The sequence below is a fragment of the Bos taurus genome, chromosome 26 (genome assembly GCF_002263795.3).
Source record: "Bos taurus isolate L1 Dominette 01449 registration number 42190680 breed Hereford chromosome 26, ARS-UCD2.0, whole genome shotgun sequence".
NCBI classification, from domain to species: Eukaryota; Metazoa; Chordata; class Mammalia; order Artiodactyla; family Bovidae; genus Bos; species Bos taurus.
Window position 1 is genome coordinate 42549202 of NC_037353.1, and position 12292 is coordinate 42561493.

At 49.9% G+C, this 12292-nt stretch overlaps 1 protein-coding gene across 1 annotated transcript; it reads left to right on the forward strand.

The window, feature by feature from the left end:
• The first annotated feature begins 761 nt into the window (after window positions 1-761).
• On the forward strand, window positions 762-8721 carry SPADH1 (spermadhesin 1). Its single transcript, NM_174616.3, is given in 5 exon segments — window positions 762-1294; window positions 3603-3632; window positions 4715-4850; window positions 6773-6960; window positions 8472-8721. Coding segments are annotated over 5 exon segments (405 nt in total). The 5' UTR covers window positions 762-1248; the 3' UTR covers window positions 8477-8721.
• The last annotated feature ends 3571 nt before the right edge of the window (window positions 8722-12292 follow it).

A 12292-nucleotide genomic window follows, 5' to 3' on the forward strand; every position in this document is an offset into this window, starting at 1 on the left:
GAAAGCTGGAGGTGCCCAGGATTGAACCCAGGACCTCATGCATGCTAAGCACACACTCTGCCACTAAGCTACATCCCCATTGGAAAAGCAGCCAACCCTACTGGCAGTTGGAGAAATGCATATTTTTAAAAAGATATTATTTTAAGCATTTCTAATCAGCATGGAATTTTGAAAGATTTAGTAAAATGCAGAGTTTTTAAGGTCAGGAAAATGGACATAGCGTTCTCCTGGTTGGTGTGTAGTTGCTAATGCTCCTTGAAAGACAATTGGGCTTGTGTTCCTTTAAATGGTCGAATGACTTCCATTATACAAACAGACTGTGTTTTATTTATGCATTCAACAATGAATGGACATTTGGGTTTTTAACCACTCTCTGTTACAAATAATGAAGCTATGAATATTCATGAATAATGTTCTGTGTGGCCATATTTTCATTTCCTTGGATAAATAGGTAGTAGAAAGTTGACTTATAAAGTACTTATAAAGTTTCCTTATAAAGTAAACTTGGATGGAACATGTTAGGAATCCGCTACACGTTTTCAACAAGGAGCTCTTCTGCGTTCTCATAACTGTAATACCTCACTATCAGAGCCATGTGGGTGTTGGTATAAACATAGAATAAATGCCAACATGTGCCTACCTTTCTCCCTTGTGGACACACCACACGCAGGCTGACATGTACTCTGGCTGCCCCACCAATTGTGACACGTGCACCTGGAGCAGACATGGGGCTGTTTACCTGCCTTTGCCCTGAGTGACACAGGAGGGCTCTTAAGACCAGGCAGCTGGGACGTCAGACTGGTCCTGCTTCTGCCACTGGTGCCCTGGAATGTGGGCAAGTCCCTTGGCCTCTCTGGGTCTCAGGTCCTCTCCTGTCCAAGGTGTTGTGAGGCTTATGCAAGTCACTGGAGGTGAACATGCTGAAGCTTAACCTCAGACAGGAGGGCTCCCAAATAAGAGTTCTGTGTGGCCATTGGTCCATGTCACCTATTATCTAGGACCGCAGGAAGAGGAGAGGAAGAAAAGAAATTGGTCATTATTTCCCAGGGGATAAAGGCACAGAAAGTGTGTGACAAAGACACAGAGAAAGCAGCAGGCAGCCCGCTTCTCCTAGAGAACTGGGGACTCCCGCAGCCCTGCGGGGCTGGGCTCCAGGGGAAGAGGAGGTCAGGTGTCAGCTGCTGTGTGTATATAGCCCCAGGCCTCCGGGGCCGGGCTCAGTGCTGAGGCTGGTGCCAGGCTGTGAAGATGAAGCTGTCCAGCGTCATCCCTTGGGCCTTGCTGCTCAGCACAGGTAAGCCTGGCCCCCAGCCCCTTGCCCCTGGGGCCTCTCTGCTTCCTGTTCAACCTAGAGAGTCTGTGCAGTTTACTTGTTGTCCAAGAAGAGGGTCTGCAAGCTGCCCTCCTCCAAGGAGATGCCACCCTTAGCCTGGCCTGGAGGAGGAGTGTCCAGCAGGATGGTCATGACCCACGGCTGAGTATACAGTGATTTTAAAACATTTTCTGGGCTGTCCATCCTTGTTCTGGTATGCATTCCCTGGGACCCCTCTGCTTTAGCCAATGTCCCCTGGGATGCCCTGTGGGACAGCCAGCCCTCAGCCCAGACCTGGAGGAGGTGAACCAGACGTGGTCAGCTTTGCAGGGGTCTTGGAAGTGTGATGGTGTGAATGTTGTAGGTGGGACCCTGGCTGGACCTGATTGGATGGTGGCATCCAGGGGGAAGTGGGGGCCCCTGCAGAAGCCCCAGGACAGGTGGGCTGCTCTGCCTCTGCCCCCGGGATGGAGACGTGGCAGCAACACGAGCTCTGGGATGACCGGCAGGAGCAGCAGCTCCCAGCAAGGCTGAGGATGTCCTACGAGGGGAGTGGGGATGGGGGTGGGGGGGGTCTTAGCCCTGCAGGGGGGCTGTGTACTGGGCCTGCACTGAACATGGAGGGACCCACGAAGATTCTTGGTGCTGGAGGGAAAGAAGAGATGGCCGTGCCTTCAGGGAAGCCTGTCTCCTTCCTCCTTGCTCTTTCTGTCTCCTTCCTCCTCGCTCTCTGTGGGTCTTACTCTGTCCCGCCCCCTTCTCTGTGCTTTTCTGCTCCAGCTCCTCTTTCATCGACCCACACTCTCCTCCCCTGCTCCTCTGCAGGCTACTGTGCTCGTGACCAGGAGCCAAGTGGACAGCTTGGGCTTGTGCTGTCAGTGTGTGGGCACAGATCCTTCTCAGCATTTATCCCTGTCTCCTGTGATCAGGACCTTCCCATCTCCCTGGTCTGGGGCTGTGGGGGGTGGGGAAGGGGAGCCCTGCTCCTGGGACACTTTGTGGGCAGCTTTGCTGTTTCTCAAGCGCCATCAGTTCAAATCAACAGATCAGGATGGCATGTTTTGGGGTGACGTGTCCTGAACTCCTCCAAGGGGCTGCTTGTTCCCCTGCTTCAAAGCCGGGACCTTAGATTCTAGATCAGAGGAGGTCACTGTATGTGCAGGTCCGTGGTGGGAAGTTGTGTGATTCTGCCCTTGAGATCTGCTTTCAGAGAAACCTCGATTTGTATTTTCCAGAGCAGACGAGACGGACGCTCCAGGGTGGGGAGGTTTCCTTTGTGGCCCCCAACCCTGTGCCACTTCGGTACTCAGGACGGGCAGCTGGAGATGGACCCCAGTGTCCTGGTTGACATCTATGGTCACATAGCTTCCAGAGCGCTTGTTGATTTCAATCTACTGAGGAAAGCAGTGTCTATGGGAAAGGAATGTGGTGGGAGGTTGCCAGTGGCAGGGAGCATAGTGGACAGCCTCTCTGGGATGGGCACCGAGCTGTGTGCACGTGAACTGTCCTCTGGAACCAAGGAGGCTGTTACTATTAAATTTCCAGTTTACAGGTGCATGGACTGAGGTTTGTGAGAATAAATACCTTGTCTAAAGCCACCCAGCTCTCACCCGAGGCGCACTGGGCCCCAGTCTGTTTCCTGAGCTGGCTGTGCCCACTTGTCACGCCCTGAGGATAAACTACAAGCCACAACACCAGAGGAAACAGTGATTGCTGTCAGGTCACTGCCTCAGTTCCCTGATATGGTGAAACTTGCATAAATTAAGAATTCTTATTTCTTCTCAGCTGAGATTTTTATTCCATGTATTTACACCAAAAGCAAATTCATCATTGGTCTCATTGAAGAATTACAAAAAATACTCAAGTTATTTTTGAGTGCCCCTCTGTTCTGTTTGGCCCGGGACTGAGAGGTTTCCTAGGAAACAGCAGGTTCAACCTGCCGAGCAGAAACTCCCAGGTTAACTGGAGAAGCCACTCAGCCTCCTGAGAGCTGACTTGTCTGACTGTGGCTCCAGAACCAGAACATTCATTTTCACTGAGTGGGCCTGAGAAACAGACAGTCACAGCTGAATAAGCGAGTCCTGATGGCTGAGCGCCAGACTTCCTTCCTGCTCTGTCCCTGCAGGACCCAGCTCTTCCGAGGATGAGGGCAGCCAAGTATTGTGTGCCCAGCACGATCCCTGGAAACACAGCCCCTCCTCACAGGGTGCTCACTGTATGTGCTATATAGCCTTGACACTTCAGTAACTTCCAGCTTTTCATTTGTTGTTCTCTTTTGATGTCTTTCCAGCCACAGTGGATTCAATGGACTGGCTCCCCCGTAAGTACCGTCTTAATGCTTTACCACTTTATGCTCCTCACGGGGAGCAGTGCTTTAGGGCTTCAGTTCAGATGCCTGTCCTGGAAACACTGGTGTCGTTTACCTTTTGGTTAAAGGAACTTGGCGTTTCCGGAGCTGACCGTCAGCCTTGGTCTTAAAAATCCCTGGGGTCCCATAACCTGACCTCCTACGACTCCCACCTTGTTCCTTCTCCCTCCCCTCCTCACCTCCACAACCCAGGAGCTTCCCCTGCCCTCCTGCCTGCACAACCTCATGAGGCAGGAATGGGACCACCTCTCCACAGCGCAGGTGTCCCAGGACTATGGAGCCACCTTCAGTGGCTGGAGCCTGGAGGGCTGAGGGGCATCACCATGTCCAATGTCAGATATGAGAGCCTCCAGGCAGAGGGTGCTTTGGCATCAGGGGGGTGCTGGGCAAAGAGAAAGCTTGCCCCCTGATGTGGGGGCTGATAGATGATTGAGTGACTGATGATTGATCAATCGATGATTGACTGATTTCCCTAGTGATTTTCAGGTCCAGGTAAAACTTGAACTCATTTGATCAAAACACCAATGACGAAAGTGCTATTTTATCTTCACTTTGCAAACAATGGGCTTCTCTGGCGGTTCGGCTGGTAAAGAATATGCCTGTAATGTGGGATACCTGGGTTGATCCCTAGGTTGGGAAGAGCCCCTGGAGAAGGGAACAGCTACCCACTCCAGTATTCTGGCCTGGAGAATTCCATGGACTGTATAGTCCATGGGGTCGCAAAGAGTTGGACACGTCTGAGCGACTTGCACTTTCACTTGACAAACAATGTTTTGCTGACAAGGTGTTAAACTCTTATATTTTTCAAGGATCAAAACAAACTGCAGTAAAGGGTATGGATCTCTTTAAAATTCTGAAAAGAGTAAAACCTTGAAAACCACATTTTCCTGGATGCTCAGACTGCATGGTGGATGTCTGTTTGTGATTGGGGAGTGGGAGTCAGGACCACCTGCAGTGGGGTGGGCGAGGGGTGGCACAGAGCTCAGCAGCCTGGTGCACCTTCTGGGAGACTGGAATCCTTTCTTCTGTTATAGGGAATACTAACTGTGGGGGAATCCTCAAAGAGGAGTCTGGAGTGATCGCCACCTATTACGGACCGAAAACAAACTGTGTCTGGACTATCCAGATGCCACCAGAGTACCATGTTAGGGTGTCTATCCAATATCTCCAGTAAGTACTCAGTTGAGTGTTCTTTGCTGATGGTGTGGTTTTATGGGAAGGTGCCCCTCTTTGCCCCTTCCCGTTCCCCCTGCACCACCAAGCACACACATCCAGACACATCCTGACTCCAGCTCACTCCTGCTGATGACCCTGCATGGCCCCCTGCCCTCTGCATAGAGCTGACCCTCCTTGCATGGCTTTCAGATCCCTCCAGGGGACCCCGACCTCCCCTCCCTTCTAACCTCTTCTCCCCTCTGTCCCCTCTCTGAGCTGAGCCAGCACACACTGAGCTGTGGACCCATCAGACTGTTGGGCAGCTCTAAGCCTTTGCTCACACTGTCCCCTCTACCTGAAAGGCACCTTCCACCTCTCCCAGACTCACCACCTGCTGCTTAGGGTCCTCATTTCCTAGTTCACGAGTTCACTGGAAGAACTTTTCCATCACACATGAAACCCCTGCTCTGACTCTGTCCACAGCTGGGCAGATATTTCTCGGATTTGTGCTCCATATATTACCTGCTTTGGGAAGATCCCCTGGAGAAGGGACTGGCATCCCATTTCAATATTCTTGCCTGGAGAATCCCACGGATAGAGGAGCCTGATGGGCCACAGTCCACAGGGTCTCAAAGAGTTGAGTGACATGACTGAGCGATGATGCACGCACCATTCCTGCCCATGTCTGAGTTTGTGCCTACAAGAAAGGGAGTCTTATTTTTGGCGGTTAAGAAATGTTTTCTAACTAGTGACTGAGTGGATGAATGAAAGACTGAATGAACAATTAAAAGACAGGATGAATAATACTGCAACAGAAAGCACTGTCAAGGTAGCAATAAGTTGTAGCATTTCTATAGTAGGTTACTCTTCACAGATATTAATACAGGGGCCACATTGCCACCAATTGCAGACCAAGTGATGTATTGTCCACAGTGGTGGCTGAGACAGGTGATGTTATCTTGTGACTGAGGGCCCTGTCCCTCCAGACCTTCCACAGGGTCAGGTCTCCACTAGATGGAGGAGCTGCTCTGTGTGAGGACAACCTGGCAATGCCTGCCTCACAGCAGGGCTCAGACCATCTACCGAAACCACACACCAGGGCTGAAGGAAGCAGGTGTTTCCTACATCACCATTTCTGTTAGGATCAGAGGGGTAGATTATTCTTAAAATTTTCATTATTGTTCCTTTGACCCTCTCCAAGGCCAGTTTTGTATATGACTGTCCTTGGGACCAGGAAGAATCAGTCTGTCCAAGAGTGAGCTAGTATAGAGGGAGCTGAGTGTGTGTCCTCGTGAGATGTCCCTTCCGTGTCTCGTTTTAGCCCAGAGAGGCTCCAACCTCGCTCCTGGCTGGAACACACGCTGGTGGCTGAGAGAGGAAGACAGGGTGGGGTGAGGTCTGATGGGCAGGAGGAGGAGACAGAGACCTCAGCAGGAGTGTGACACCCCGAGCGTGCACTTTGCCCACAGCAGGGAGAGCTGGACGCCCCTCTCGCCTCTCTAGATCCTGGAGGCTAATAGGGGGTCCTGGGTTCCTTGTGTCAGGGGTGTAGAAGGTGAAGCAGGAGTGGAGTCACACACGCATGTCTGGGCCTCAACTGACTCCATTCTTGTTGCCCAAGGAAACAGTCCTCAGGGTTGACTGTACTATTCCCTCCAGTGGCTCCTGATCCCAGAGTCCTGGGTGGGCTTCCCTGAGCCCCATCAGTGGGGCTGCTCAGGAGGCAAGGAGTCACCTGCAGCCCTGGTGTGGGGAGGGTCCTGGGTAACCACCATCCCCTCCTCCAGAAGGGTGAGTCTCCTTCCCTGTGGGCACCGTGCCTGGGAAGTCTGGTGAGCAAAGCTATGTGATTGCATTGGGTCTAGACAGGGGAGGCTGCCTGCCGGAGGGACCATGATTCCAAAGGCTGATGCCTGCCCTTCTTTCTGCTCCAACAGACTCAACTGTAATAAAGAGTCTCTGGAGATTATAGATGGGCTGCCAGGATCTCCTGTCTTAGGGAAGATTTGTGAAGGTTCACTCATGGATTATAGATCTTCTGGCAGTATCATGACTGTCAAGTACATCAGAGAGCCTGAGCACCCAGCTTCTTTCTATGAAGTGTTATACTTTCAGGATCCACAAGGTAGGTAAAAGGAGGCAGGCACCTGCTGATAAGTCCTCCTTCTCTGTGCATGGTACAGGGAAGTTGGGCGTGTGGTATTTATATGATTGTTGAAATAAACTCCATTGTCAGCAGATGAGCCAGAGGCAGTGTGACCTAGTGAAGTGAAGTGAAAGTGAAAGTCGCTCAGTCATGTCTGACTCTTGCGACCCCATAGACAGTAGCCTGCCAGGCTCCTCTGTCCATGGGATTCTCCAGGCAAGAACACTGGAGTGGGTAGCCATTTCCTTCTCCAGAAAGATCCACCAGTTCTATGACAGCCTTTCTGCATCCACAGATCTTGCAGTTGTGAAGATCTGACATGAAAATTCTTTTACAAGTTTTATTTTACATCTAAACAAGATGATCATTCCCTCTCAAATATAAAATTTCCCTTCCTGATCATATTAAAATCCTTTAGGCATATATCTGGAGAAGGCAATGGCAACCCACTCCAGTACTCTTGCCTGGAAAATCCCATGGATGGAGGAACCTGATAGGCTGCAGTCCATGGGGTTGTGAAGAGTCAGACACGACTGATCGACTTCACTTTCACTTTCATGCATTGGAGAAGAAAATGGCAACCCACTCCAGTGTTCTTGCCTGGAGAATCCCAGGGACGGCAGAGCCTGGTGGGCTGCCATCTATGGGGTCACACAGAGTCGGACACGACTGAAGCGACTTAGCAGCAGCAGCAGCAGGCATATATCAGTCAGTTCAGTTCAGCCACTCAGTCATGTCCGACTCTGCGGCCCCATGGACTGCAGCATGCCAGGCCTCCCTGTCCATCACCAATGCCTGGAATTTACTCAAACTCATGTCCATTGAGTCAGTGATGCCATTCAGCCGTCCCATCCTCTGTCGTCCCCCTCTCCTCCCACCTTCAATCTTTCCCAGCATCAGTTAGTTCTTCGCATCAGGTGGCCCAAGTATTGGAGCTTCAGCTTCAGCATCAGTCCTTCCAATGAACATTCAGGACTGATCTCCTTCAGGATGGACTGGTTGGATCTCCTTGCAGTCCAAGTGACTCTCAAGTTTTCTCCAACACCACAGTTCAAAAGCATCAACTTTTCTGCACTCAGTATTCTTCACAGTCCAACTCTCACATCCATACATGACCACTGGAAAAACCATAGCCTTGACTAGAAGGACCTTTGTTGGCAAAGTAAAGTCTCTGCTTTTCAATATGCTATCTAGGTTGGTCATAACTTTTCTTCCAAGGAGTAAGTGTCTTTTAATTTCATGGCTGCAGTCACCATCTGCAGTGATTTTTAAGCCCCCCCAAATAAAGTCTGTTTTCACTGTTTCCACTGTTTCCCCATATATTTGCCATGAAGTAATGGGACCAGATATATATGTAACCTAAAACAAACCAAGCACAGTCCCTCAAGAGTGTATTTTTTCCTCATTAATGATTGACTGCAATTTCACCCACATGTCAATTGGAAGAAAATGCTCCTTAAACTCTACTTAACCTGTTCTCCATCCCACAGCTTAGTGATCTCTGCTCAGGCCTGAGTGGACAAGCGTTGCAAAAGAGAACAACATTCCTTGAAGACCCTCTGGAATCAGCTGCCCACAAGGAGAAGCATCTTCTGATCACCTGCTCTCAGCCTGTCACCTCCATCCTTTCCAGCCCCTGGTCTCCTAACTGCAGAAAGATTCCTTACTACTGAGCTTTAGATTGTTGCCAGTCTTGTGGTTAGTTCCTTCTCTTTATCATTATAATCATTTTGAATAATGTCTCTTTACCTGAGTCTGGATTTTGTTTTAGTTTGTGAGTCCTGGTGTCACAGGGTTGGAACCCCAGGCATCGCTGAGAGTAGTTGAAACCCCTCCTGAAGGTCTTTATGCCCAGAGGGCTTCTCATTGGTCTGAGGTCTATCTCAGGACAAGAGCTCTGTCTATTTATGATTTTCCTCGCCTGCACAAGGAAACCCTCTACAGACATAGCCTTGAGACGCTGGCCCGGCTCCCTGCCAAGTTTCAAGCAATGTGCTTGAGGATATAGAATCTTTGGTGAGGATATGTTGAATGTCTTCTGATTCCCACCATCCAACTATCAATTATATTGCATCATAGTCCCTTTTAAAGGTCTGCAGAGAGTAAAAGATAAAGTTCACATGGTTTGCAGGCTCATCAAGTCGGGTGATGTTGCATTTTTTCAGACCAGGAGTTAGGAGGGTCAAAAACAGGGATGGCACAGCCCCTTATAAGCCTGAAGCTGCTTCCGTGTCCCTTTCTTCTGTTCAGAGAGGAGAGGGAGTGTGGGGGTCTTTTCATGAACTTGTGGGGAGAACCATCAACTCCCTCAGGCACAATAATCTGTGTGTGTGGACCATCCTGTTGAGGTCAACTCAGAAAGTCACGCTGGAATCTCCCTTCCTCGAGTGAGTTCTCTGAAGGTGATTTTTCTTTGTTGATATTGCAGATTTTAGGATCTTTTCCAGTTCACCCCCCGTCATCCAGCATAGGCATCAAACCACAATCTGGTTCCATTTTTCACTTCCTGTTGAAAACCAGTCCATAGAGTTTACCCACCTTAGCAGAGTTTTATCAAATCCTTCTTCACCTGACCTTCCCTCCCTTCTAATGTCTTCTCCCCTCCGGCCCCTCTCAGGGCTGAGCCATCACACACTGAGCTTTGGATACTGCACACCTTTGAGCAACTCTGAGCCTTTGCTCACACTGTCCCCTTGGCCAGGAGTCCATCCTTCCAACCTTCCAGACACATCTGTCTGCTGCTCGGGGAGCCCCATGAAGCATATCGTGGTTCAGCTGAAGGGCTGACTCTACCATTGCATCTTTGTGCCTCTCTCACTTGCCTCATGTAGATCTCGATGAGATTTAAGTATACAGGGGCTGTTAGTCACTCGGGCGTATTCGACTCTTGGCAATCCCACAAGTGGAGCCTGGGTCGCCTGCATTGCAGGCAGATTCTTTACCATCTGAGCCACCAGGGAAGTCAAGTATACAGTATCAGTTGCTTATTTATTCAGTGCGTACCATTGCAGCACTCGAACTTTAGGGTCCTACTAGTAATTCTTAAATGAATGAATGACTGATAAAGTCAGAGTTGTGTTTTCAACGTTCCAATGAGGCTCTACATTTCTCTCCAGGAAGTCTTCAGTGTTAACATGGGAGTCACGTTTCCCTCAATGGTAGGCTAAGCCAAACACAGACCAGAAAAGGTGCTGAGACAGAAGATGTCATCTGTGTGAGGAAGGGTCTCTGTCCTTCCAGATTTGACATGGGGTCTAGACCTACACTAAGTTACTCTCATGTGCCCAAGGATGAAACGCCTTGCAAATGGCTGCAAAATGGGGTTTAGACTATTCAAACATTGCTTCTGTAAACTTGAAATAGTGTGGTCAAGAATCAAGACTGGGGTGCAAACTCAAGGAGGTGGGATTGACAACACACGCATTTCCCATGGTTTATGTAATTTCTCAAGGGTTCAGATGGTTAGATGGCTCTGAAAACTTCCCTGCATTGGCCCTTTGCCATTTTCAGAGATTGTGGGCTCTTCCTGTCCTTATCTCTGGGAAGGCTCTGTTTGGTTAAGGGTGAAACCTGTACAGAAGGTCCTGGTTCTTCCTGGACATGTCCCCTGCCTCCTGCTGGATTCCTTAGAGCCTCCAGCCTGTCTCTTGTGAGCAGGGCATGTGCTTGTGGCTAAGTGAGGATAAAGGAAGGGATCAGGAGTTAAGAGCAGAGAGGGCTTTGAAGGCCAGAGAGAGAAGCAGAAGGACCTCCTCAAGACTAGGAGGGTTCTCCACAAGAATATGGACACAACTTGTGCCTCTGATCCTGCTCTTGGACACAAGATTGGCTGCTGGAGCCGGCAGCCCCACCCCCAACCCCATCTGCCAGAGGAGTGGGGGGTCAGAAACCAAGGAGTGGCTACACACTCAGGTCAGAAGGAAAGCTCTGCTTCTGAGGACAGAACAATGAAAGGTTTTATTTTCTGCAGAAGCATTCATCCGTCTCTGCGAGGCACTCGTCGATTGCTTCCTGGGAGTTCCTTCTCCAGGGCAGCACTGTTTAACCTCAGTTGGTGTATTATGTTGCTTTTCCCTAGCATCTACCTAGAGAAAAGAATTCCTGGGTAAACAGCTCATCATGAAGCCCCTTGATGATTCAAGGGTGTGGGGATGACAGGCAGGTGACAAATGGAATGCTAGGGACCGGCTAGGGCATGGCTATCTGGAGCAGAGCCCCTCGGAGACTCCCCAGGCATTCGTGTACAGCCCAGAGTCCTAACACCTCCAGGGTGACCATGGGGTTGTCATAGACCTGAGGGAGACTGACTGATGGTCCTGGGCGATGTTGCTATAATGACCTCTGGCTGTCACAGAAGGGGCCGTGGACATGTGGACAGAAAGCCTTTGGCCACACTGATGTGGGCAATGGCCATGCATCGGGGTGTCCCCAAATGCCATGGGTCAGAAAGATCATGATGACGTTGACAGTGACTCCTCAGAGGAATCATGCGAAACATCGGCCCAGAGTCTATTTCTCAAAGTTGCTTCAGCTTTGATTCCAGCTGGACACATCTGTGCTTTAGATCTAACCTTCCTTCTCTCTCACACAGATGCCCAGCCCCAGACCACACACTGTCCAGGTGAGAACCCAGCATCCCATCTCAGAATGTCCCTTCTCTCTCTGCCCTTCCCCCACTATATAAACCAGTCCATGAGTCCCTTCTGGACATATGGCTTATTCTACCACCGGCAATATCCACGCTCAATAGGGCTTCTTTTCAAGGATTTGCAAGGCCTTGCAGAGTTTATACTTGCTTTCTGTGTGTGTGTGTATGCTCAGCTGCTTCAGAAATGTCTGACTTAGTATGATCCCATGGACTGTCTCTGCACTGGCAGGTGGATTCTTTCCCGCTGTACCAGCTGGGAAGCCGAAATGAGCATGGAAGTGAAAGTCGCTCAGTCGTGTCCGACTCTTTGCAACCCCTTGGACTAGAGAGTCCCTGGACTTTTCCAGGCCAGAATCCTGGAGTGGGTAGCCTTTCCTTTCTCCAGGGGATCTTCCCAACCCAGGGATCGAACCCAGGTCTCCCTCATTGCAGGCAGATTCTTTACCAGCTGAGCCACCAGGGAAGCCCGAAAAAATATTAATATATATGACTGAATCACTCTGCTGTACACCTGAAATATTGTTAATCAACGCCATTACAATATAAAATAAAAATTTTTTTTAATGAAAAGTTCTTTAAAAGTAAAAAAAAGAAAGAAAAGAAAGAAAAAGACACCTGGGGCAGAGCTGCAGGAATAAGAAGGACCAGGAGGCTGGGTTACCA